This window comes from Struthio camelus, chromosome 1, assembly GCF_040807025.1.
Source record: "Struthio camelus isolate bStrCam1 chromosome 1, bStrCam1.hap1, whole genome shotgun sequence".
In the NCBI taxonomy this organism is placed as follows: Eukaryota; Metazoa; Chordata; class Aves; order Struthioniformes; family Struthionidae; genus Struthio; species Struthio camelus.
The window spans coordinates 120286977-120312230 of record NC_090942.1 but is presented as its reverse complement, the minus strand read 5'-3'; the positions used below and the strand labels follow the sequence as shown (position 1 = coordinate 120312230).

Sequence of the window (25254 nt, the reverse complement as noted above, 5' to 3'; positions counted from 1 at the left end):
GGGCACGCGACCCCGCTTCGCCAACGGCCGCCAACGGCCAGAAGCGGCGGCGCGCGCCGCGCCGCGCCGACCCCCCCCCCCCACCCCGCTACGCTAACGGACGCGGCGCGAGCCGCCCCCGCGCGCCCCGCCGCCAAAGGCGCAGCGCCCTACCCTCCCGGGCCCACCTGCGCAGCGGGGGGCCAGCGCGACCAGGAGGCACGAGAGGAGCCCCGCGAGCAGCCCCGCCATGGCTCCGCGACCCGCCTAAGCCGCGGCGGCCGCCACCGTCCCGCCGCCCATCCGGCAGCTGCTACCGCGGGCGGTCGCGCAGCTCCCGGAAGCCTCGGGCACGCCGCGCATGCGCGGACCGCCTTCCGCGCCGCTGCGGCCTGCGAAATGGCGGCGGTGGTGGGTGATGAGGGCGTGTTAAGACGGGGAGAAACGTCGGCCTGGGGGCGACTAGCGGCCCGTCAGATGTTTTGCTTCCAGCAGTGGCAGTAGGAGATGTCGTCTGAGGAGAGCAAGTGGGTTTGGACGCTCTGTGGTGCGTCTCCAGAGAAAACCCAGAGAGCTGGGTGTCTTCTGGTGGGGAGGAACTTGGCTTTGGCATAAATTCGTTCTTCTCAGCCGTCTTGTCAGCGCTCATGTTTCCTGTCCTTGGCCTGCCGGTGCTGTCTGGTAGCTTGCTCTCCTCCCAAAGCCGAGAGAACCCATTCACACAACCCTAAGGGAAAGGGGCCTTTCTGACAATGTGCCCCCTTATAGATAGTCAAAAAAATCAACAAATCACAAGATACTTTGAGTCACAGAGGGAGAAACAAAATCTGTAGAGTTTCAGGAGTTAGGGCGATTGTCTGCAGAGGGGAAAATCTGTGTTCTGGTCTAGTCTGCCCTGCTCCTTGAGTGTATGATGAAGGCTACAGTGAGTGTTCAATGCAGCATGCATACTGCTGCCCTTGCAGTGGGGTTTGGACCCCAGCTTACTCTTTTTGCAGGTAGGAGTCCTAGTTTCTTGACTACAGAGCTCGCCTTCCCTTTTTCTGTTTCATATTTTTCAATAAGGTTATCCAGCTGCAATGGGAGGAGCAATGAGAGGTTACCTTTCACTTCCTACCCCCTGAAAACAACCTACTCCTAAGTGGGCACAACAGTGTATTCAGAGATGAGGATTTGAAACTCCAGCAGGCAAAGGCCTGTATTTTCCACATCCTAGGTGCTATGAATATGACATTATTTGTGGCATAAGGAAGCAACAATGCTTCCAGCCATGCTTCTGGACAAAAATGGTATTGGCTGCTGCCTTTTCTGCCATGAGGTGTTTGATATGCTTTGAGCATGTCTACTAAATCTAGGCCCTCTGGGAACACAGGCGGGGAGCACACAAGATGCTCATGATTGGAGCCTAAATTCTTTTGGTCTGTAAATCTTTAAGAAATGCTTGAGGACTACTCAAGCAAGATACACAAATGAGCAAAATCAGCTTTATTTTGAGATACAGGTGTAGGGACCCTGTTCTGACCATGAGGCAGTTAAGTCACCAGTACCACGTGAGATGGCAAAAGTTGAGCCAGAGACAGATCATTTTTATGGTTTGTATCATATTTTCGTATGATAACCTTTCTATGAGTTGCTTTTCCAAGGTGGTCATCAACATGGGAACAGGTAACCACAATGTCAGTTCCGTTTGTACATCTGTCACTCTGCTGCTCTTATTTACTTCACATTGATTATTACTTTTTTTTTTTTTAATTACAATACAGATCCTTTCTAATTGCAGAACTGTAAGTGTCATATTCTTAGGGACCAAGAAGAGAAATGCTAGTGTGCAGCCTTCTGATCAGCTATTGAAGACATAATCACAAAGCTTCAGAAGATCCTAGGGCCAATGTAGTTCCACTTGAAGTCAGTCATTAAATATGCTTCAGAGGGGTGTGTATATCTCAGTCATATTCCATTTCTAGATGGTCTCAAAAATGTGAATGAAGGTGAAATACTATGGACCCAATATTGTCAGAAATACCACAATTATGTTCATAATAAAAAGCCCATACCATTAATATCAAACTGTACTTGTGAAATGTAGATGCTATTAGTTCCTGCAAATGAATGGATGCATGTACAGGCTTACTCGGCTCAGGGAGGTAAAAGCTGCAAACCTGTACCATCAAAAATACTGATGATTAAGAGGAGGTTAATACCATTTTGGTGAAGACTTAGAGGAGGTTGTGGATAATTATATCCTTTGAAACACCCAGTGTCTAATGTTGTCTAGCATGTTACAAGTGCCTATGCTTAGCACAATTTCTTTAAAGAAAAAGTAGTTTATGGAGTTTTTAAGCAATGAATGTAATTTTACTTTCTGTTTTCTATTATTAATCTGTTTTGATCAATAAGTATACAATGCAAAAAATTTATAATGCAGAGGTTTATTTATTGTGAAAGATAATTGATTGAGTGAATGATAGAATTGTTACACTATTGAGTACCAGTCATTTTGGGCTATCATGTCTATCAGGATCATCATATGATGTAGTCACCAGATAATCAGTGAGGAAAAGCAGTTTTGTGATGAAAGCAAAACAAGTAGGGCCTAATCTGTTTGCGAAATATTAGTTTCACCGTGATTACCATGTGTGGTTTCTGTGTAAACAAGTTGTTCTCTAAAACAAAGGCAATTATTTATCTTCTTTATGAAGCTGTAAAACAAAAAAAGTTAGTATATTAGCATTATTGAACCATCTTTGAAATCTTAACATGAGGATTTCAAAGCAACATTCAACACAGCTATTATACTACCACAGGCAGTACACATCTAACCTTTTAGCAGTAAGCGCTCTCTAATAAATGAAGTGAAATGATAACCTTTTATTAGCTCCGTGGTATTAAGAACACCATTTTGAAGAGACAGACTTTCCAGTGGCAGTCAATTTTCTTTTAGTCCTTTGTGAGTAATTCTTTGATAATTTTCTAATACTGACATGCACTGGCCACACTAGGACTCTCCAGATGATGGTCTCCCTGATAAGGAACCCAAATGGCATATTATTTTGCCAATGGTTACCACAAAACAGGCCTTCACTTGGTGCGTCAGTGATGCCACAGTCCTCCACCTGAGGAAGACGCATACCGTCCTATAGGGTCAAACCAGGCCTATACTACGCAGCCCTTTCCCATTATAAGATGGGTCATATTGCGCATGAAAAAATAGACTTGTCCATGAGGGCTCCACCCCTTCCCAGGACTGCTAGGTTTACGGTGCGTGCACGAATCGTGTATGCGGCAGATGCACGCAAGGTTCAGTGTTTCCTGGAAGTGCCATCTTTTCTGACACACATGAACTTATAGAGATGCAGACACCAATAAGAAACATGCTTATTTGGTGCCTGCAGCCTGTTGCTGCACAGATCTGAGGACCACCTGGGAAGACGGCCATGTAGGAGGAGGCAGCTGCTGTCAGAGCAGTTCATACGGCCTCGCTCAGCTCCTCGCACACCCAAGCGCTCCTGAAACTGAGCTGGGGAGCAAGCAATGGGCTCTGGTGGCAGCACTTGCTACGTGATGAGAGAAGGACTTTGACAACAGAAAATGCTGGTGCCTGAGAGCGTGACTGCCAGCTCTTGGCTAGTGTTTCCATCTTGCAGCTCACTTTCAAGAGGCTTCTAGGAAAAGACTACCGAGAAGGAGCTGCGGACTGGATGAATTGTTCTGCACAGCTGTAGGCTTAACAGCCCCTCATAGACAGTCATGAAGTGCTAAAAGTCAAGAGATGTACTCAGCACATTTCTTTCAAGTCTAGTGAGAGGAAAACTAAGCTCTTTAAAGTTAGGAGTTGGCTGCAAGAATTATGAAAGATGTGTTACTGCAAGATGGAAGGTACTCCTATACTAAAAAGAGGAGGTTAGTTAAAAGCATGTTATAAGGTAGAGCTGCTCAGCCAGGAAAACATTGCCAGGAGAAAGAAATTTATGCTGCACTTCAAGAATGGACTGTTACTGAAATAAATGATGCGTTACGATGGAGCCTGTAAAGGATAAATGGCTGCCTATAACATATCGCTTAGGAGGATGTATTGTTGCAGGGCATTTTTCACCCTCAGCCAAATTTGTTCTATGATAATTTGTTATCTTATGCTCAAAGTGTACAGGAAAACATATTTACAGCAAGTTATTTTATGTAAATTGCATTTCACAGCAACCATTTTGCAGTCTATATCATGAAATGAACTGCACCTAATGTGCTAGTCTATTGCTGGTGGAAATAATTAGAAGTCTAATAAATATACCACAGTGTTTACAGTTTATATTCCTGTAAAACTGAATGCAACTTCCTCACTGGTCTTACAGAAGAAAGAGACAGAAACTGGAGTCAGTCCAATCTATTAGAAGACAGGCTCTATCTACAGTACACAGGCAACCCAACACAGGGGAAGATGGTGTGTTCCCCTGTGAATATCACTGTCAGTACTAAAACATCTGTGCAGTGGCGGCAGCTAAGCCAGGCAGGCTCCATTGCATTTATTTCAGTTGGCTCACAGACAAAGGAGAAGCCTTTTGCTTATTTCTTCTGTGAACTCTGGAGCGCGATAAAAGAAGCAAATACAGTATTTCGTCTTTTTAGAAAAGCATAGAAAAGTCGTGCCACAAAGGCAGAACCCTAGGAGGCCCAGCAGTTCATTGTGCAGCCCCAAGGCAGGATCAGTTGTTTTTGTCTCCTTTCTAATGGATATTTGTTTTTAGGTTTTTATGCCACCTTCCAGGCAATATCTTCCATGTCTTTTCTGTTGTCATCATTATAAAACTGTTCCTCATAGGGCTGCCTGTTGCAGTCTAGTAACTTGCTTCCTGTCTATCGTGGACATTTATAAAAGAGTTTATTCATTTCCTGTTTTCAGCAGCCTTTTACATATTTGGAGGTTGTTATGTCCCCATCAGACTTCTCTTTGTGAGGCTACATAATACCAGTTCTTTTAATTTTCCTTCACAGAGCGTATTTTGTTGTCCTCCTCCAGACTTTTCTCAGCACTGGATATAGCCTTCCACATGGCCTTGCAAGTGCTAAATAGTGGGAAGGATTATTTTACGTGTCTCATGGACTGTACTGTGGTTTGTGTCCTCTGCATAGTATTTGCCCCTTTTGGAACAGTGAAACATTTTGGAAGATGAAAACATTACAAATAAAGTATATGTTCAAAAAATGCCTGCTTCCTTCCCAGCATTGTGTCGCACGAAACCCCACTAACTTCTTCACAAATGGAGATTTTTCCCCTCCCCCTTCCAAAGGGAGTGGCATGAAGTAGGACAGGGTTATAGTTTAGGGATTTTCCATATAAATGCTACTACAACAGAGAAAACTTTTGTCCGTGTAAACAGATCTGTGTCTGTATCTTTCTAACATCACAAGCAATTTGCTTCTGAGATTTTACTGTTGTTGGAACCAGAGTATTTCACATTGGGGCAAGCTACATAACAGCGGTGCAAGTTTTCCAAAATATTCCCATGTTCCTTCTCATACTATTTTAGACTTCAGTCTGAACCAGCTGCTTGCTGGCTTCTGTTGTTGCCGAGATCCCCCATGGGATGGTATATCCCTATTTTCTCATTCTAGTTCCTGAATCTTTGCAGATTTGTCCCCTAGTGGAAATTCCTCCCTGACTTTTTCAGGGATTGTCCAGGACACAGCTGTAATTTGAGATAAAAATTGGTCAGCTACCTTAAGCCTTCCAGGTTGTGCTTGTCCTCTACCTTACAATCCCTACTGCTTTTTCCTCTGCTGCTGCATAAGGGATAAAGGGGTCCAATTGCCTTGTAAAGGCCTCAGCCACTAAGGTAGTATAGGATCACGTGAGTCCTCTGGGATAAGGGGAGAAAGCCTGGCCTCATCATCTTATTAGATGCTCTAGTGAACTGCCCTTTTTCTTTAGGGAAAGGGTGGACACGGTCTTGTTTCCAGGAGGGGCTCCCAGGATGGGGGAGTCGGAAGGCCCCATCCCTGCCTCTGCAGAAGGCTCCAGCGCAGTCAAAGGCGAGAGCTGAAGTCGGCTGTTTCTCACAGCTGCTCCCAGGCTTGGGCTGAGATGACACACCTTGTACCTGCTCCGCATGCCCTTCCTGCCTGGCCTTTGCTGCAGCCCTGATTCGGGTAGCTTTAATACCAGTCGGAGGCGCTTGGAGACAGGTTGCTGGTTCCCCTCACATTTAACGACAATCAGCTCCGCCAGATTGTCCCTGAACATGTAACATCATACTTCTTTAAAAGCCCTTGAGGCTTTTCTGATTAAACTCAGTGCTGCCTCGTTGAGTAAAACTGTGTCTTTTTGTCTGCAATTACCCTTCTTGTAGATCACTTGCAATGATGGCATGAAAGTCCCTCTCTCAGGGACTTTGCAAACCACTTTTTCAAAGTATGATATAAACAACAGCAGCTGAAAGAAGGGAGCAGAGATGAATGACAGTATATCACATATCAGGATGTCAAAGTCAATGGGAAAGTGGAAGAGCTGCAAGTTGTTAAACAGATTCTTTGGCCTAGTACTTTCTCCAGGGTGAAATGCTAGCATTAGCGAACTCGCATTAAGGCAGCTGGAGTCAGGATCTCCTCTATAGTATTTCCCCAGTGGTATCTCCTTTGTCTTTTTGCTGTCATTATCGTTCCATGCCTTCAGTCTTTTACAGTAATTGCTTGAAAGCATGCAAAAGTAACTTAAGCAAATCTAATTTGTGAGGAAGAAATAAGAGAGGACTCTGTATTAGGAAGTACAAATGAGCAATTTCCAGTATATTGCATGCAGCCAGTCAGCTGAGCCTGCTGATTATTCACAGTACTTTTTGTAAATTAAAAATAGCTAATTTCACCTTCCTTTTTCATGACAGTGCAATATCAAGGAAGGGAACATAGCCTCGCACAGACACTCTATAACATTCATTCAATAACAGAGGACTACTGGAAAACTGCATTTTGCTAAGTAATAATGATATTTCCCAACCTGCTTTAGAAAAATGTGAGGAACTTAAACCCACAATTTCTTACACTGCATTTTTCATTAAGAGGCTATTTACAAGCTTCTTCTACAGTTTGTCATGGATGCAGAGTTTCTGAAAGCCATTTTGTGCCTTTCCAGACTATTTTGTTCAGCAGGACTCTTTCTGGCTAGCCTGCAGATGAGGACTTGCGCTCCGGAGCCAGACAACCTTCCCCGATGCCTCCAGGCCATGCTGGGGAGGGAAGTCTCTGAAGATCCCAGCATGGAGAGGGAAGAGGAAAACCTGGAGCTCACGGGTGATCTCATCCCTAGTCCTTTGCTTGGCCATGGGCTCCAATGTCTCCCCCTTCTCCCTAAAAGCCTCCCTCCACTCCCTTGAGGCCTCTAAACTCCTGCTGCTTCTCTTACCGTCTTACCTTAGTGCCCTTTTCTACACTCCTTCTTGTTCACTGCAGGCTGTTCCCCCTCTTTTCTCCCCACTTCCCCGTTTCTTAATCCTCCTGCTCTTGCTAGCATTTTGTGTGTAAAATAGTTTTCCAGTGGCACCCAGGCCTTCAGGATAGTCTAATTTACTCAGATTACTTGACCAAAAACCCTAGCAGGCTATGCCTGAATTAGCAACACACTCCCGTACTCTGCATTTTAAATCATAACACGTAGCTTAGAAGTTTGGCTATTTTATTCGTTGATTTTCGCCATATTCTCCACAAGCGTAGTTCCAGGTCAACTCTTCTCTAAATTATTGTTTCTCCAAAGGGGCACTGGGTGCCATGTACTGCCTGGGCAGTAGTACATGGAGAGCTGTGGCTTGTCCCCCAGGCCTGTTGGCAAGCTTGACACATCCCAGGGGATCTTGTGGCTTCGCTTTGGCCAAGGCAGGAGGGCTCTTTCCTGTGAATGCTCCCCTGTGAGGACTCAGTTTGACATAGGAAGGCTCGGCTCCCGATGCAAATTAACTGCAAGCCAGCCTGAAAAAAAAAAAATCGAACTGGTTTTAGGAACGCTTAGAAAAGGCAGACTTTTAAAAAGAAAAAAGTCAGCTTTAATTACTCTCGAGCACCACTGCTATATCTGGCCATAGCCAATGCCTGGCTTCATTGCCAGTCACAACCAGCCACCTAACTTCCTCGCCGAGAAAGGAGGAGTTCAAGCTGTTTGAGAGGTATTGGTACTGACTAGCCTTGCAGAAGAGGAAAAATCACCTAGTTTCCTCTACAGTCAGTGAGGAGAGAGCTCTTCCAGGCAAGGGTCCCAGGCAGCTGCCTTCTGCAGGATATGATTTGGGAGAGCCCTGGGGATTGGTGTGATGACCCCAGAATTAGACTTTCTGACTGTATCACCTCCTGTCACATTAGACAAAAGGGCTCTTTTGTCTAATTGGAACTCATTTAGCAGGCCTTAGTCCATCAAAAATAAAAAACACTGGAAAAAAATTGATATCCCCAGGAATAGCTGCTTAGCAAAGCATGAGTAAAAGCTGCAGACATTACAGGTCTAGCTTGGTTTAATCAGTTTAGTAAGAAACGAGGTAAACAGAAAACGTCCGAGGTGAGCAGTCAGAAGTGAAAAGCGAGCCAGGGCTTTCCCTGAGCAAAAGTCAGCACACCAGCTCGATCGCAAATGGTTTATATTTGCTGCCTCTATAGGGAAGAAGGTAACTGTGTGTTCCTAGTAGATGTATTTGTTGATCTTGTGTAGGTGAGCGTAATTTGTGTTGGCAATTTCCTTTTTTAGATTAGGACAATTTTATAGTAGCAATACGATAAAACTAGAACAGGTCTCTTGTGAATTAGTGTTCCTTTGACACGGAAATTGTCTTCACGTGAAAGTTTCCCATCTGCAGATTTCCTAGGATCTTTTCTAAAATTTAGTTTATAAACAGAGGTAAGACTTTCCTCTCTATTAGTGGCTACTCAGAGAATTCCAAGGCTAAGTGTAATATTTGTTTTTTTCTCATTATCCACATAATCATAATTTCATAGTGCTGTGAATTCTTCATATCTTTATTGCAGTACTTTGTATTTGCTCTTGGCGTTGTGTGTCTGAAATATCACAAAACATTCTTTTTGTGCGTACAGGAAGAACCTAGTTTGTTTATGGCAGGTTCCCTGCAATATCGTGGATCATGCCTGGAGACCAACACCATCCACATTTACTGCAAGACAAAGTCTTCAAGGAGCGCTACATGCAGGAGCTCTGGAATTCAGTTTATTATAGTCTTGCCAGTCACAAATCACGTTCTGGTGTCAGAAGAGCCGAATTTCATATTTAGCAAAGAAAACAGGAGTCATTCAAGAAATACCTTGCCTGGCTGAGCAAGCTAAATTTAACAGCCATTAAAAATACCTAGCCCTCCCTATTCTTTTCACTTCATATTGTTGACAAATGTCTCAGGTACTCAGGTTATGCACTAGCCTCAGGCCTTGTCCCTCTCTTGCTTCCTCTCTTAGTACATGCATTAACATCTGCTTCTTTACTTAGGGGGCTTCTGTCTCCCATCGCTGCAGTATCTGCATACCATAATCTTCATTTAAGAGACGTGTGAACGATAGTATAATGGTAACGCGGCTCAGTGATTTAACCAGAGGTGAGACGTCAGCAATGAAGCATTAATCAGAGTTCCCCACCAGGTCCAATCATTATTTAACATTACTTCAAAATTCCTGTACAAACAGGAATACAAACTCTGCTTTGCTACGCTGCATAACCTCAAACGCTGGATGTTTATAAGACTGAACAGAGAGCAGACAAGCAAGCAACCATCAGTGTTAGAAGCTACCCTGACTTCACAAGATTGGTCCTAAATGAAATAAGACTTCAGGCACCAGATAACCTAATCAGAATTTCACAGAATGCCTCTCTAACCTTTCAGAATGATCTTGATTACAGAGAGTCTGCACTGGAACCCTCATTTCTGTTCTGCCAGGCATACAATCGCCTGCCTTTCTTCACCAAGTTATCAGAAAAACACTGGCAATGCTACGGTCCAACAATTACATCAGCTTACCATGCTCAGACAACTGGAACACACCAGGGTTATGGTTAGACATTCGTTAGGATTATATGGGTCTCTGGCTTTCTGGAAACTTTGAGGACCCATTGAGAAGCAGAGTTGGGGGAATTCATTCCTATTTCATGCTAGTTGTGGTACAGTTGGAATCGCGATATAATTTTAATTTTGGAATTCACTAGATACTGTCTATATCACCATCAAAAATCTGTAAGTTAAAGATGGGGCCACATGAACTTAAACCAGCTATGTTTCTTTAGAGATAGTACGTCCCCATCGAAGAAAAGTTAGAGTGAAGCAAAGCTGTCAGGACAACTCCTTTCTTTCCCCATGTGTGAAAATGTTGAAAAAGGAAGTAATGATCTGAGAAAGTCTTTCGCTCTCCCTGCATGTGATACTGCAACAACCAGTATTAGCAAAGACGTGAAGGGAAACAGTTCCTCTTTTTACACGGGGAAGCCAGCATCTTAAAATATCAGAGATTTATTGTTGTACACATTCCTCCTGCTTTGGTCTAAAAACTGTATCCCCAAATTGCCAAGAGTATAATGGCTATTAACTCCCCCCCCCCCCCCCCAGTTTGGCTTACTAATGAATCTGTAATAAAGAGGCATAGTACGTGGGACTGCCTGATCTGTGCCATCATCATAACCTTTGAATTTATTGACCAATTTCAGCCACATTTGATGGAGAGTAAATTCCTGCTCTTCCACGAAAATTAGGAGCCAGGCAGACAAAAGCAGCTCTACTAAAAGAGTGAGGAAAAGAGGCAGAGAAATCTCAGTCCTCACCTTTTCTGCCTGACAGTAGCTGGCCAGCGAATTAGCACACACATAGCTAGTTTGGCCTATGCTATGTATTTTTGGCTTCCTTCAGGCAAAAAAAAAAAAAAAAAAAAAAAAGACAGAAAGAATTACAGAAGAAGCTGCTAATGTGGAAGAAGGGATAGGGAACAGACCTAGAAATGAATTTTTAAAGCAGAAAGGTGTACCAGGCACAGGACATCAATCTTCATTTGTACCAGCGCTCAGAACAACTTTGATGACAGCGGGACAAAAGCATCAGTGGACCACAATACCTTAAAAAACAAAATGATTACGCGTCTCCAATATTTCTATATCCCAAATGGTTCATTAAAACAAAAGACGATCAGAATTGAAAAGCGCAGAAAATTTTTTTGCAAATTACATATAGGTGGGTAGTGCAATAAATCAATACCTATTTTCCTCGTGTTTTCTTCCTGTAATAGTTCTCGAAAAGCTGTGTATTTATAATGAAAACCCCTCAAAACTATAGCCATAAACTTTGTAATGCACATACTAAGTTGTTTTACACATAATTTCACTTTCAGCGAGTCACTTTTGCTGACAGAATTTAATCTTTCACTGTCATTTTAATATAATGACATATACAAAAAATTTTGCAGCTCTCAAAGGATTAGAGCACAGTGCAGTCAGGCACACAATATGCCCTGATGCTGGTGTGGACATCACCTTGATACAAACGAGCAGGACTATGCAGGAGTGCATTATGTAGCATGAGAGGCACATCAGCCGGAGTTCACTTTTCTTGAACTGAGACTATGCATCAATAGACACATGAAGTGATCCTACCTTTCAATTCCTGCTTTAGCTGCAAAATTTTCCACAGACTTCAGTGGACTTCAGTGGATTAGGCAAGATTTAATTAACTATAGAAACAACAGGGCAGATGCTCAGGGGACTGACAGCTATACCTGAACACAGAGGGCTATCTGGCACTGTACTGCTATTATCCTTCGTGATGAAGTGTGAGTAACACCTTGCAATGCAAAACATTGAATATTTGTGTTTGGTTTATTAGGACGGTTCATAACTTGTTGTGAATAACTTTATAATTTAGCACCAGGTAAAAATCCAATAGAAAGATTATGCCAGTAGTGATATCTTCAAAAACACACGCAATTTCTCATGAAAAAAATAAGATCAGCTCTTTCCTTGCAAAATATGATCTTCTTTTACAAATCTTATACAGTGAGCCATTTTGATTAACTTTTGCAATAAATAGTACCTCAAAATTAAATTGGCTAGTATTATATATTTGCTTTTTAAATTAGTATCACAATAGAGTCATAGGTATTGCTATAACTTAAGAATGAGCCACTAAAAATGGTGGCAAACAATTACATATCATTTAGATCCTCATGTAGAGCCAACTTTCTTGTACTTTAAAAATTAATATGATTCTGTGAAAAGTCTGTGAACAAACCCTTGCATGTGAATTTTCACTCTTAAGAATGCAATTTGCAGAAGATAAATATAACAGCCTATTTGCTTTTCTTTCAGTCTGAGTGAAGTATGAGGAGTGCATTTAATCCCCTTCTGAAGCTGGTACTATTTTTAAATCAGAAATTTCTTGTTCAGAGTCCTGCTGCTCTGTTGTATTGCTGGCCTCATCCATAATCTCCTCACTTTGATTTTTGGATTCTTCTGAAATAACCGTTAACTTGTCACAAAAAAGATGGTCTTCTTGGGGGAGTGGAGAAAATAACTGCGAACCATTAGAAGGCTTGCTCAAAAACTGTGAGGGAAAGAGGAAAGGAGAATTAGGCTGCAGCAGCCATACCACATCTGGTTAGAAATATGTTTTCTAATGTTTCCCACCCATTAGTTGGCTTTCTCAGTCCTTAGAAATTTTGGAGTGGTGACAACGTAACAATTTCTCTGCTTACTTTAACACATTATGCAAGGCTTGGAATCAATTCACAAGTGCCCGTATTTGTAAGAATATATCCCTAAGATTAGTGCCTTTTTTGGAATAAAAGCTTTCTTTTTAAAAAAGAAAGTACCTAGCTTTTTTTTTTGGAAAGAAAAGACTAAAAATGGTGAATTGGCTGTAGGTGAAGGAGGAGTCCACTGAGAGATTTGTAGAACAGCTCCAAGAGATGTGAATTGTTCCTGCCCTCTCAGAAAGCTGCTAGCTTAGACATCAAGTAGCTTTAAATGTCAACATAAACCATGACCGTTAGTGCAAGTAAAGGAGATGGAGGGAGATTTGCAGAGCTATGTAGTTCTGTGACAAAGATGACTTAATTTTGGTACTAAAGTGTCACAACTTCCTCCCACTCCCTTTTCTCTTGTTAAGATGGAACCAGACTCAGGAATCTCCATGGACTTCACAGCATGTCATAACTGTATTTTGAACACCAACACAAAAAGAGCACACACCTACTTAACACAGCAGTAATACGGCAACTACTCATTTTGGCAGCTCACAGGGCAGTTCATTTTATTGGTGGCAGCTGTAGGAGTACCACTGGATTTTCTTCCTTTGACCTGACCCTTCAGTTTTAGTACATTGCACATAACGTAAGCTGCTCTATCAACAGTTCTATCCATTGTAATTAAAAAAATAAAGACTAGCATTATTAGTAGTAGCCTTGGTCTATTAAACTGTGATTTGAAATGTTCTATCAGTAACCAGCAATCCCAAGTGTAGTGAAACTATTGCCTTTGATACTGTCAGTTTAGTTAAGTGAGACTGACTTTATTAGTCAATTTGTTTTGATTAACCAATTCCACCCAGTAACACAAAATGAAGATGTTTCCTCTTCTTGTGAGGAACCCGAGAGTAAAATGAAGTTCTACCTTATCCTGTATTAAGCAAAACAATTTTGGCTTCTCAACAGCTGAGTTCCAGGTTCAGCAAACTCCTGCTGTATGTCCTCAACTTAAAGCACAAGATTTGTGCTAAATCAGTTATAAAGCTTCAGTCTGCTAAACTCTAAATGAGTCAAAAAGAAAGACCCAAGAGAAAGCGTATAAAACTTAGAGCACTATAGAATAACCTTACCATATGTAGTATTCTGTAAAGCCCTATTTCTTGGAGGAGATTCTGATACAGCATTTAAGCTGCTAATTGGGTAGCAAAGAGTCAGTGGCATTCCCCAGCAGCTAACATTCATTGCCCTCATTTTATGTTGAATTTTCAGACATCACTAAATTCTTTGCCTAAGTTGAGCTTTATTATATTTGTGAAAGAACTTTGTTTCAGTTCTTAGTTGTTCACTATCTAAAAAGAGGAACTGCATGTTAACACCTGTTATTCTCCCCTATAAAACAAAGGAAAACATCCTGTTTCCAAGCCATATAAGGCTTCATATTACAAATCATGCAGTTATTTTAGCTATAAAATTCTATGCCAATTTTTCAATTGTTCCGCTTTTTAATATTTTCGAGTGTTCTGTGCATAAAAATTCAGAATGACAGTATTTCAGAGTTTACTGTACAGCAGCAAGCTTCAAAAAGAAGTCTGATTTCACAGCTCTTTCCTCACGTCTGTGTAGTGCCACAGAACTTGATGAAACCGAGGGAAACCAAGGTAACATTCAAGCAAAATTTATGACTTTCTAATGCCAGAAATTAACCATTAAATGAACTAACTTCAGCATGAGAAAGGTGGTGGAAAAGTACATTGCTCTCTCACCTTTTTAAACCAAAGCTCATGACGTTATCATTTCTACTTATTTGAATGCCTTTTCTGTTTAGTCATAGTTCATGACGTTATCATTTCTACTTATTTGAATGCCTTTTCTGTTTAGTCCAAATTGCTTGGCAGAAGAGCAAATTTTATCATACACAATATCTACTAACAAAAACAGACAACAGGATGGGTTCCTCTAGCCCAATAACAGCACACCAATAACCAGCATTGCTCCACATTGTCTTAAAACCCGCTCAGAATAATCTGCATTTTATATAGGAATAATAATCAGGTGCATATGCAAGAAAGCAAAATGAAAGAAGCTGTAAAAGTTTTGGCACAGAGGGCCTTTGGGCGGCAGGCAGTTCTAGCAAAAAAGCTGATTTTAACTATGTTGGGTAAAATACAAATAAACAAACCTCTTTCAAGTGTTGTGGGAAATAATATGAAGGGCAGAAAACATGTTTGGTCAGTCGATACAGAAACAAAAAGGAAAAGAAGCAGACAGAAACAAATATTATAACAGCCAACATGGATCCGAAAAGAACAGTGACAATTATCCATGCAGGAGTTACACCTGCAAAAAACAGAAGAAAAATATTAAAACTGCAGTTATTAATTTCATATTATTTTCAAAATATCACTTTTCCTAGGGAATTAAAAAACCTTTATTTAGTCTAAAAATTTTAACTGCAAACATAAGTAATTTTGTTTCCAGACAAAAAAATCACAGAACTACAGCATAGTTGAAGTTGAAAAGCACCTCTGGGGTTCATCTGGTCCAATTTCCCTGCTCAAACAGGGTCACCTACAGCAGGCTGCCTAGGACTGTGCACAGCTGGGTTTTGAACATCTCCAAGGATGGAGACTCCACAACCTCTCTGGGCAACCCGTTCCACTGCTTGGCCACCCTCACAGTGAAAAAGGGTTTTCTTGTGCTGAAGTGGAGTTTCTTGTGTTTCAGTTTGTGCCCATTGCCTCTCGTCCTGTCGCTGGGCACCGCGGAGAAGAGTCTGGCCCCATCCTCTTGACACCCTCCCTTCAGACACTTGTACACACTGAGCAGATCCCCCCCCTCAGTCTTCTCTTCTCCAGACTGAACAGGCCCAGCTCCCTCAGCCTTTCCTCAGAGGAGAAATGCTCCCTCCCTTCATCATTTTAGCAGCCCTCCACTGGACTCGCTCCAGGAGCGCCATGTCTCTCTTGTACTGGGGAGCCCAGAACTGGACACAGTACTCCAGGGGAGGCCTCCCCAGGGCTGAGGAGAGGGGCAGGATCACCTCCCTCCACCTGCTGGCAATGCTCTTCCTAATGCAGCCCAGGATACCATTGGCTTTCTTGGCCGCAAGGGCACGTTGCTGGCTCATGCTTAACTCGTTGTCCACCAGGATCCACAGGTCCTTCTCCACAGAGCTGCTCTACAGCTGATTGGCCCCCAGCCTCTGCCATAACTCTTTATCTGTCCTAGCTCTTAAGTTTTTAGTTTGAACAGGCTGAGGAGCTCTCAATAAAATGAACTTGTAACCATCATATTTTGACAGTTGCAGTAACACATACTAGTGATTTGATATGCAATATTAGGTGTATCATTAAAGCAAAAAGACCAACACAACCACCTACAAGGTGGTGTCATGTGAAGAGCTAATACATACACTCTTTGGTGTTTCTGGAATATAGGAACTAAAAGGTAACACTACCAGGAGTATAGACTTCTAGTTTCTCTTAAAAACATGGTAAAAATGGCAGGAAAGTGAAGTCAGCAGAGAACAAAAATCTATAAACTTCTAAACTACTGAGCCTTTTCAAAATTCTTGTCATGCATGAGGATTTCACAATAGGTAATGAGAATAGAGATGTATCAATACACGACTGTATGGATGTTTTAAACCAGCCTATGCTTGCTAAGCTCTGTCCTCGCCATAAATTAAGAAGAAACTGCACCACCAAAACCTACCTGCAATTCAACTGCAGATAATGTATGTGTAGGAAAAGTATATGAGGAAAAGTTTTTGAGGAAAAATATACAAGGAAAAGTTTAGCCCTATAGCTTCCGCAGGCTTCCCACAGATAGCTTCCTCTCTGTGATAACTTGTATAAACTCAGAGGCAGAGACACAAGTTATCTGAGGGAGTAAGCTACATGAAATATACATTATGCATGTGAAAAAGACAGTGGCTAGGGCTTCATCCTTTCTTTCAAGTAGGGACATAAAGCTCCCTGCTAAGATGACAGGGTCTGACCATGGTTGTGGCTATTGCTGTATTCCATAGAGAGTGGCTAAGGTGATACGGCTGGAAACGGCAGTGCTTCTCCAGTTGTCAATGGAGGAAAAATTGAAAAGGTACACTCTTGATTAGGCCTAGCAAAATTTGGGCTGGAGAGTGTTTGGTACTTACTGGCACAGCTGCCCTAAATATTAAAAGGAAAGCATCTAAAGAAAACAATTGTTTATATTATTAATTAACAACTGCTGTGTATCACACAGAGAAAAAAGCATCACGGGTGATGTCCTAGCCTCATGAGAGACAATGGCCAAATCACCACAAATTGAAACAAGCTGCAAGACAGGGTCCAGTTCCTCTCAGTTATAAATACAAGGTACAAAGGCATTCATATGCTAGTGAGTACAGCTTATGTACATGAAATTCAGGCCCACGCAGTGGGATCAGCAAAAAGCCTATGCTCTGTTTAACTCTTCTTTTCAGAATCTGAAGAATTCAGAGGCTTCTGCAGTGAAGTAAAGTATCATGTGATAGGTGCCATATTGCTTGTAGTTTTCATTCAGTTTCTAAAACCTCTGCTTTAAAGATGCACATGCACAGACCACCAAACAATACTAAAGACAGAAACATAACCATTTTCTAAAGGTTTACACGTTACACTGATGTTCCTTTTGAATGCCTTATCTGGTTTCCCAGTTCACTACACTGTTTATAACATTCCGCTGCATCAGATATTACTTACCATTGTGGGTTGTCTGGTCACAAAGCTCTTGACTCAGTTCACCTGTTTTGTTCCACTCAGGAATAACTGCTTGTACTTGAATACAATATACAGTCCATGGCTCCAACTGAGATAATATTTCAGAGTTGTGTTTAGTATCTATGTGAATGACCTAGCAACACAGAAGGACACCACAAAAAAATTTGAAAATCATGAGTCCAGTGAATTGACTAGCTAAATAACTAAAATTCCATTCAGTAGTACAAACCTTAGCAGTTATAGCTGCAACGTAGATAAGGTTTTTAGACAGGGTATTTCATTCTGCCTTTGCATAAAATTATTGCTAACTAGACATTAATTTCACCTTTAGCTAGTGTGTGAGACTATTCATACCATTGACTTACTGGATGATTCTAGATGCATTAATTAAGCATTAGGCTAAAGAGCACGACAGAGACATGCTTAATGAGATCTGCTCATGGATAGAAACAATTATGCAGCCAAATGAGATCACCTAAGAGTGCTGCTACAGAGAAACATAATTTAATTTGAAGCAGAGCATGTAGGATGTAGGAAGATCTAGACAAAGAAAAAAAAAAAAAGGACTGTGGAAGCTATTAGGTGACTGAGAGCAAACGCAACTTGCTGTTTAGAGGCATGATTGGTTACGCGCCTGTACTTAAATGGTGGCTGCACACTACAGCAATCCCTACAACATGCCCCATTACGTAGTAACAGACTCTTTCTCAGGGGTGAGAAGGCTCCATAGCTAGCTACGTTTCAACATTTTGAGCAACCAACTGCTTTAAAAAAAACAACCTGCAGAAGCTGCGTTGTTTGGCCCTTTTGCCTCTTCGATCCCTGTGGAAGTTTCCTGGACTCAGGCTCCGAAGTGTTACAAGAGCAGATTCTAATTAAAGTTCTATCTTTTGTAGTTATCAGTCTAAGTCTGCATGCCATATGTAGGAATATCTTCTTTTCTTTCAATTTGTGAATTGAAAACTGGTACGATTTTCGGGAAATGAGGATCCCTTATCTATGTCAAGGACTTTTGCAGGATAACAAATATATATCAGAATAATATGCACTTAAGCCTTGCTGTATGAAAATTATACTGATGAACAAAGCATTAATTCTACTGTGATTGATATCTACAGCTAAAGTGCTTCTTTTTTTCCCCTGCAATAGACCTTATGATCCTGCAATTAATATATTATTTATGATCTTTCTCCATGCATTCTATGTGGAGAAGTCTGTTGAGCTGAGGAACACATCTGTCAGGGGAAAAGGAAGAAAGTGAATTACAACTGATATAAAATGAAAAGGTGACAAGCTGGAGGAAGGCGACCACAGGTAATATAAGGCACCAACCATGGCATTATTCAAAGCCCAGACTTCCACAAAGACTGCTGTAGTACAAATATTTAAACGATACGAGATTTGAATTTAGGTCAGCTTATTGCCATATTCTTAGATGCTGCTGATGTCACAGCTTCTAAGTTTACACTTGCTTTTGTGTGTGAAGTACACAGATTTGATTGGGAAAACCGCATTGTGTACTCCCGCAAAAATAAATGCTAAACGGAGAGTAAACTCTCATAACATAGCAGTTATTTCTGATTACGGAAAGAGCAAATTACATCCAAGCTACTGTTTAACCACACAACCATCCGACATTTTGCTCTGAATACCAGTTGTAATGACTTTATTTCAATGTAATTTGTAGAGATGTATTTTTATTTCACTATTGGTCGCATTCAGAACCTCATCAGTACAGCATTTTACCAAGAAGAGCGTATATATCAAAGTCATGCCTGGAAAGTGTAGTCACAACATCAGGTGAGCAGAAGTTACCTCCTTAAAGCTGCCTTTCTTCCAGTATAGTATTCTGTAAATCCACGAGCCGTAATATTGCTTTAACGACCATTTGTCAGGTTCATGCTCAGCAGTAGGGCCTAAGAAATCCACATGCAAAGACCCAGATTCTGACTTCACTTTCACATCAGGTGGCCCAATGATTGCTATATATGAGAACGGTGGAAAAAAAGAAACAACAGAACTCAGTCTCACATTGTTCTCAATTTTACACTTTTATACAACTTATGACACTTCCTGCTTTATGCTTTAAACCATTTTATGTATTTGAAGAAAGTAATTTCCTGTCACGGGTGAAGGATAAATGAACCCTTTCCTTACAGAACCTGTCAAAGGAATTTATTTTCACAGTTAAATAACAGATATTTTTACAGACTACAATTCCCGTTAAGTAAATTTACCCAGTTCTCCTTTTCCAGCTATTGTCACTCCTGGAGGAAGTAAGACCATTTGCATAGGTTGTTATTGCTCACTTCCCCTTCTCAGCTGAACTGTTGCAACACCACTCTTTTCTGAGGAAACCCTCTGGTGAAGCGTGTTTTAATGTTTCCTTCACTGTGATTGCTTTGAAAAACTGAAACATTTGAATGATTTCTGCATGTCTTACTGGCCTGACTGACTGAGGTCCTTAGACTGAATACTGTATTTCATATTTTGAAAATGGCTTCTCTCTCTTATGCTTTTGTGCCACTACCCAAATTATTGCATGAGTAGCTTGGTCACCAACTTAAGTTGCATCTGCAATAAACTCTCTATTAAAAGTCTCCTATTATTCCAACACAACAGCTCTGCCTTAGGAGCCTCTAATAAAGTTCTGGCTCGCTAGAACCACACTAAAAGGTATTTAAGAAAGGAAGAGTTCAGAGTTCACTATACAGACAATTTTGCATTCCTCCAGAAATATGTGCTTTTTAATGTAAGAAAATCTGCTTGTTGGATCATACATTGATGTCACATGCGCATCACACTCATAAGTATGCTTTTGAGCTTGTGAAAAATAATGTAAAGGTCTTAGCTACTCTGGTATTCTTATGCTGTTCTGACAGTACTACAGTGTGGGATTTCTTAAAAAAACAAAAACAAAAAAAACACCACACTAACAGAAATGATTACAAAGAAAGGAATACTAGATGTTTTTATCATGATGCCCTGCTCAGATAACCTCTCTACAACAACATTAAAAAACCCCAGGTCCACCTCATAAAATTCAGCCAGTACTCCTAAGTCTTTCTTTCCGGTTAGTTTTATACCCAGCTTTTCTCAGCTCATAAATTAGCTGCCTTTTCAAAGCCAAGCCTGATCAGAAGGCTACATTCTCTTTTAAAGGTATGTCAAACTACAACTCTGTTAATGATGTACAAGTTTGCTTGCTCTGGAAATCCATACTTTGTATTACACTTTCTTTTGGCTTAACCTTATACTGGCAATGCCATGATTTTTTTTCTTCTTTTCTTTCTTTTTTCAATGTTGCATTTCAGTGCTTCTGTTCTGGCCAGATAAACTATTTTGACACTCTGCATTGGGAGAGGGATAACCAATAGAAGCATTTTGAAAAATGAGGCTATAAACTGTAAAATTACACTCTGAAAATCCCAGGAACCAAAGATGAAATTCAAGCAAATGAAGGCTGAGCGAGAAAGAAAATTTTAAGAAGTGTTTCTGAAAGACAAGGCGTAACAGAAGCCTCCTGCACGGCTCCTTATTAAAAGTTGTGAGGAGAAAAAAAAACTTGGATAACATTAATTGCATAGTCTAAAATAATTTGGTTTTGCTAAGAATGAACAAAGTAAAGGATATTCATTGCCAAAGATCATTCCTGCATTCCCAAGCTCAGGTGACAGCAACATGGCTAACTTTTCTGTTCTGCATACTAATACAAGGCAATGCCAGTATCTAAATCATTTCTCACACAAAACTGCAAAGCTTCGCTAAGAGAATGGCAGTGTTGTGCATTGGAGATTATTTCTTGACTAAAATCTAAACTTTCCCCTATGAAATTTTTGTATTTTTTAGTAAAAAACAGAAATAGATAGCCTTTTGCCTAACGTAGCAATGAAGAAGAAAGTAACTGAACTTATTCAAATATCCAGGAAGTCAGAATCCTTGAAGGAAAACTCTCCTTGGCTGAAAAACATAAATAATCCATTATTTTAAGGGAAAAATATACATATTTTAAAACCTCCTCAAAAGGGGTTTCCGATATCAATACTACCATCTAGCTATAACAGTGAACCTACCATGCCTTCTGCCAGCTACTTCTACCATCAAAAAAAAAAAAAAGAGTTCCAAATAAAATTTTACAGTTCGATGTAAATAAAATTTACAATGACCTGCATGTTACAGCTTTTTGTATGGAGCTGAATTGTAAAGGTGCACTCATAGCAGACAATATTTTAATGGAAGATTAGAAAAATGCTTACTATCATCCATTGGCTTAAATCTGACGATCACCCAGTCCGACTGTTTATTTTCTGACTCTGCTCTGACGCGTAAAATATAGTCTCCGTACGCTGATAGAGAGGAGATATCGCACTCTGTGAGTCCCATGTTTGTGCTCAGATTTTCAAATGTGCCTTTAGGGAAATTGATGCTGTATGGAAAAGAAAAAAAAAATTGATGCGTAAATCATAAATGATGAAATATCTTTCCTCTCAATTAACCGGAAAAGTGGCAGATTATTTGTTAACACAATCAGTTATGACTTATGAACATGAAAGATTAGATCAAATACATATGAAACATCATCAGCAGTACGTACATGCACTTTATGCATTTTATACTTATCTATAAAAATATTAATCACTAACTTGACAAAATAATATAATGAATCAGAAAATAAACACCCTTTTCTTGACAGTGATTGCAAAACTTGATTCAACAAGAGAGTAGATACTAGACAAGCCTGTAAATATTAAACCGTACTGCTATGCTGGGCTCTCTAATTCTGACTTTCAGCAAAACTGTCCCTAGCCTTTCCTTGTAGGCATGAAAGCTGACTGGGAACCATGTAATGCAAGATAATGCTCTTTTTGTTTTGCATCAAATCTCTACCCAGGAACGTGGTGGTTAACAGGTAATTGCTGCCAGAACTCAGAAAAAACCTCCTTTCAACTACAACCGCCTGCACCCATTCCAGCCGCAACCAGTTTGGAGATTTCTCCTCAGCAGACACCCTACCTATGGGTGCCATCTTCTCAACTTCACATCCCGTCCTTTTATTGCCAGAGTTCAGCCTTTTGCAGGACTGTGAGACCTTTGACTCAATATGTGTGGGGTTTTTGTGTGTGTGCGCATGTGTGTGCGTGTGTGTCAAGGACTGAAGCAGGTAGGGACTCTAACTCCAGGCTAGGGAATTTGCAGCAGACCAGCACATGACCCTTTCTCCTGACAGGAAAAGACCAACTTGGAGGGACGTAGCGGCAAAACCAAATCAAAATTAAGTCAACCCACCAAAACCGACAAAAGGAGACCTCGGAAAACATGTCCTAAGTTTAGAGGCGCTCAACTGAAAAGCTGCCTGGCTGCAGATCATCAGACACTTCTACAAGGGCACGGACAAGCAGCCTGCCCTGGTAGCAAGGGACAAAACGCTGCTGTCCAGAAAGGACTAGGTAAGGTAGACACGCTCAGCAGGACTAAGTCTGTTGAACAACACGTAACAACACGACAGAGAAAAAAAAAAAAAAAACAGAGTTAATAAGTCAACATTAAAATGTGTTTCCAGCTCCAAGAAAGTATGTACAAAACAGGTCTGGATGTAAAAAGCGTAAAACATGCCTCTGCCCTGCTGTTGAGCTCAGAAGAGAAGTCTTTCAAAGGTCAAGGAAAGAGAGAGCTCCTGATCTTCCCGCAAGGGAGGGAATGAATCACAAACACATGCAGCTGTAAAATGTGAATTTCTGAGACAGCTTACAAATAAATACATAAAAGAAAGGTACAACTCCCCCAGACTTACCTCTTAGACTGGACAGTATAAGTTACATTTCCTTTGTGAAACCCAGGTGGATCCCACCGTAAGATGCTATGAAGATTAACTGAAATAATTCTCGCATTTTGGGGCTTTGGCACTATTCCAAATACTATGGAAGCAATTAAAAAACAAACATTTTAGTACGTGTTCCTCCAGTGACTTCTCAGTAAACTTCTGAAACGTAAACAAAGCCTTCTTTCCCTTCCTGCCTCATCCTCTCCCCCCCTTTTTTCCCCAATAGAATTTAATATGGGCTAGATGCAATCCAACACTTAAGTTAAATCCTTGATCCCTATCATTCACCCTGAGCTTATGCAATGAAAAAAAATTAGCTAACACCAATAATTTCCAGTAAGCATTCTCTTTATGATATCATCAGTTACTCTGACCGACTTGTTATTGCCTAAGACTTAGGGACTGGGTATGTTCACAAACTTTCACCGAGATTGCCAAAACTGCACTTTTCTTAAGTAGTGCCCCAGGGGCGCTACTGAAACAACATGGATGTGCGGATTATTTGCTGAAGATGAACATGAACGGTCTTTCTACACAGACCTGGGTGTAGGACTGAAAAAATTCCTCCAAAGAAAAAAAAAAATCTTATTTATTATCCTAACTGCATGGCTTAGCATTGAGATTTACTGGCGTTTAAAGTGCCTTTGCTACTCCTCCTGCTTCATGACCACCACTTGAGAGAGAAACGTGAAGTCCTCCTGACGACTTAACAGAGCTGCCCCCAACCAGACAGGAAAGTGGCAACTTCGCAGCACCCGGAGGCAAAAGGGGGGGGGGGGGAAGAAAGGAAAAAAAAAAAAAAGCGTGGGCAGGAGGAGGCGGCGGCCGAGCAGCGAGCCCCAGCCGGCCCGTTCGCCCCTCACAGAAACGAGGGCCGGGGGCGGGGGGGGGGGGGCAGCCATGGGCCTTCTGCCGGCCCCGGGAAGCCCCTTCCCCCTCCTCAACGGCCACAACCGAGCGCCGGGCGCCACGCACGCACGCGGCGCTGGCGTCACGCCTCGCCCCGCCGCCCCCAGCCCGGGCCGGGCCGCGCCGCCGCCTCACGCACTCACCGCAGAGCAGCAGGCAGCTGCAGAGGGCGCACCGCAAGCCGGCGCCCATGGCGGCTCAGCGCGCCGCGATTCCTTCAGCCGCTGCGCTGTCGTTGCCGTCGCCACCGCCGCGCCATGGCACCGGGCGCTGCCTTGGCGGGCAGCTGGGCTGCCCCTAACCCTTCCGCCTGCCGGCGGCGGGGCGGGGCGGCCCCGGGCACCGCCGGCCGCCTCCTACACCTCTGCCCGGGCGAGCGGCACCGCCCGCCGCCGCCCTGCCCGCCACACTTTGCTTTTTCCTCCCGGCTGTTCAGAAGCGCCGTGCCTCGTTGCTGCGTCTTTTCCGGGCACGTTAGCGGCGCCTGGCTGCTTTAGGCAGGCGTAGCGCCTCCCCGCCCGCCCCGAGCCTGTGGCATTTTATTGCAGCTGAGCCGACAGCTGCGGGGCTCGGGGCGCTGAGGCGAGCGTGAAGCAGATAAACAGCTCGTGGATAAACAGACTGCAGCTAAGTCACAGTAGCGAGCCTGCTGGGGAGGGAAAGCCCCGCTGCCGGCACTAGGAATTTTACCTGAGGGAAGGTTTATAGCCCTGATTTTGGGATGTGGCCTGCAGTGACCGTAAAAAAGATGGCAATGCCACTGCTGCTGGCGGGCTGTTCTGTGTCCCTGATCAACATCGGGGTAAACTTCCCTTTTTCCGGGGGGGGGGGGAGGGGAAGGAAAGGGGAAGAGGAGGAGAACAGGTTTCTTTTATTCACACGGTAAGCGTTCTCAGCCTATTACTTCTGCCACTGAAAATACCAGTTCTATTTCTGCACTTAATACATTTGCTTCTGACCCACTTACTGCCTCCTGCTATTAAAGGAGGCTACAAGGTAAGTTCTGCCTTCCCTGGGGTGGACACAGCTCCACTGCCCTCATGTGCATATGAGCCATTCTGCTGGCTTCTGCCGTCGTGCAGAGGCTTACACGAACTTGTACTCCAGAAG

General features: G+C 42.3%; 2 protein-coding genes and 1 long non-coding RNA gene across 4 annotated transcripts in view; all 3 read right to left on the bottom strand.

The window, feature by feature from the left end:
* IFNAR1 (interferon alpha and beta receptor subunit 1) overlaps positions 1-5165 on the bottom strand; it is a 31943-nt gene extending 26778 nt beyond the window's left edge. Inside the window, exon 1 of one of the 2 annotated variants that reach the window (XM_068912637.1) lies at positions 168-5165. In XM_068912637.1, the coding sequence (XP_068768738.1) occupies positions 168-231 (64 nt within the window). In that variant the 5' untranslated portion in view covers positions 232-5165. The remainder of the gene's footprint in view (positions 1-167) is intronic. The other variant, XM_068912626.1, reaches the window with a different exon arrangement.
* A 2457-nt stretch (positions 5166-7622) lies between these two features.
* On the bottom strand, positions 7623-11064 carry LOC104139455 (uncharacterized). Its single transcript, XR_693111.2, has 2 exons — positions 10930-11064; positions 7623-7929 (listed from the first exon to the last, which is right to left on the bottom strand). It is a non-coding gene; the product is annotated as an uncharacterized lncRNA (long non-coding RNA).
* Positions 11065-11326: 262 nt separating this feature from the next.
* IL10RB (interleukin 10 receptor subunit beta) lies at positions 11327-24613 on the bottom strand. The gene is made up of 7 exons (XM_068912605.1): positions 24288-24613; positions 23206-23329; positions 21671-21840; positions 19230-19396; positions 17397-17547; positions 14852-15009; positions 11327-12530 (listed from the first exon to the last, which is right to left on the bottom strand). The coding sequence occupies exons 1-7, from the start codon at positions 24334-24336 to the stop codon at positions 12321-12323; spliced, it is 1029 nt and encodes a 342-aa protein (XP_068768706.1). The 5' UTR covers positions 24337-24613; the 3' UTR covers positions 11327-12320.
* Between the last annotated feature and the right edge of the window lie 641 nt (positions 24614-25254).

Bases quoted from the DNA above. Each gene is read 5' to 3' on its own strand.
- IL10RB (XM_068912605.1), bottom strand. From the start codon at position 24,336: ATGGGCGCCGGCTTGCGGTGCGCCCTCTGCAGCTGCCTGCTGCTCTGC. The intron at 21,841-23,205 runs GTAAGTCTGGGG...TTTTCCATACAG, and splicing joins TATACTGTCCAGTCTAAGAG to CATCAATTTCCCTAAAGGCA. The intron at 15,010-17,396 runs GTAAGTAATATC...TGTTTTTTGCAG, and splicing joins TGACCAGACAACCCACAATG to GTGTAACTCCTGCATGGATA.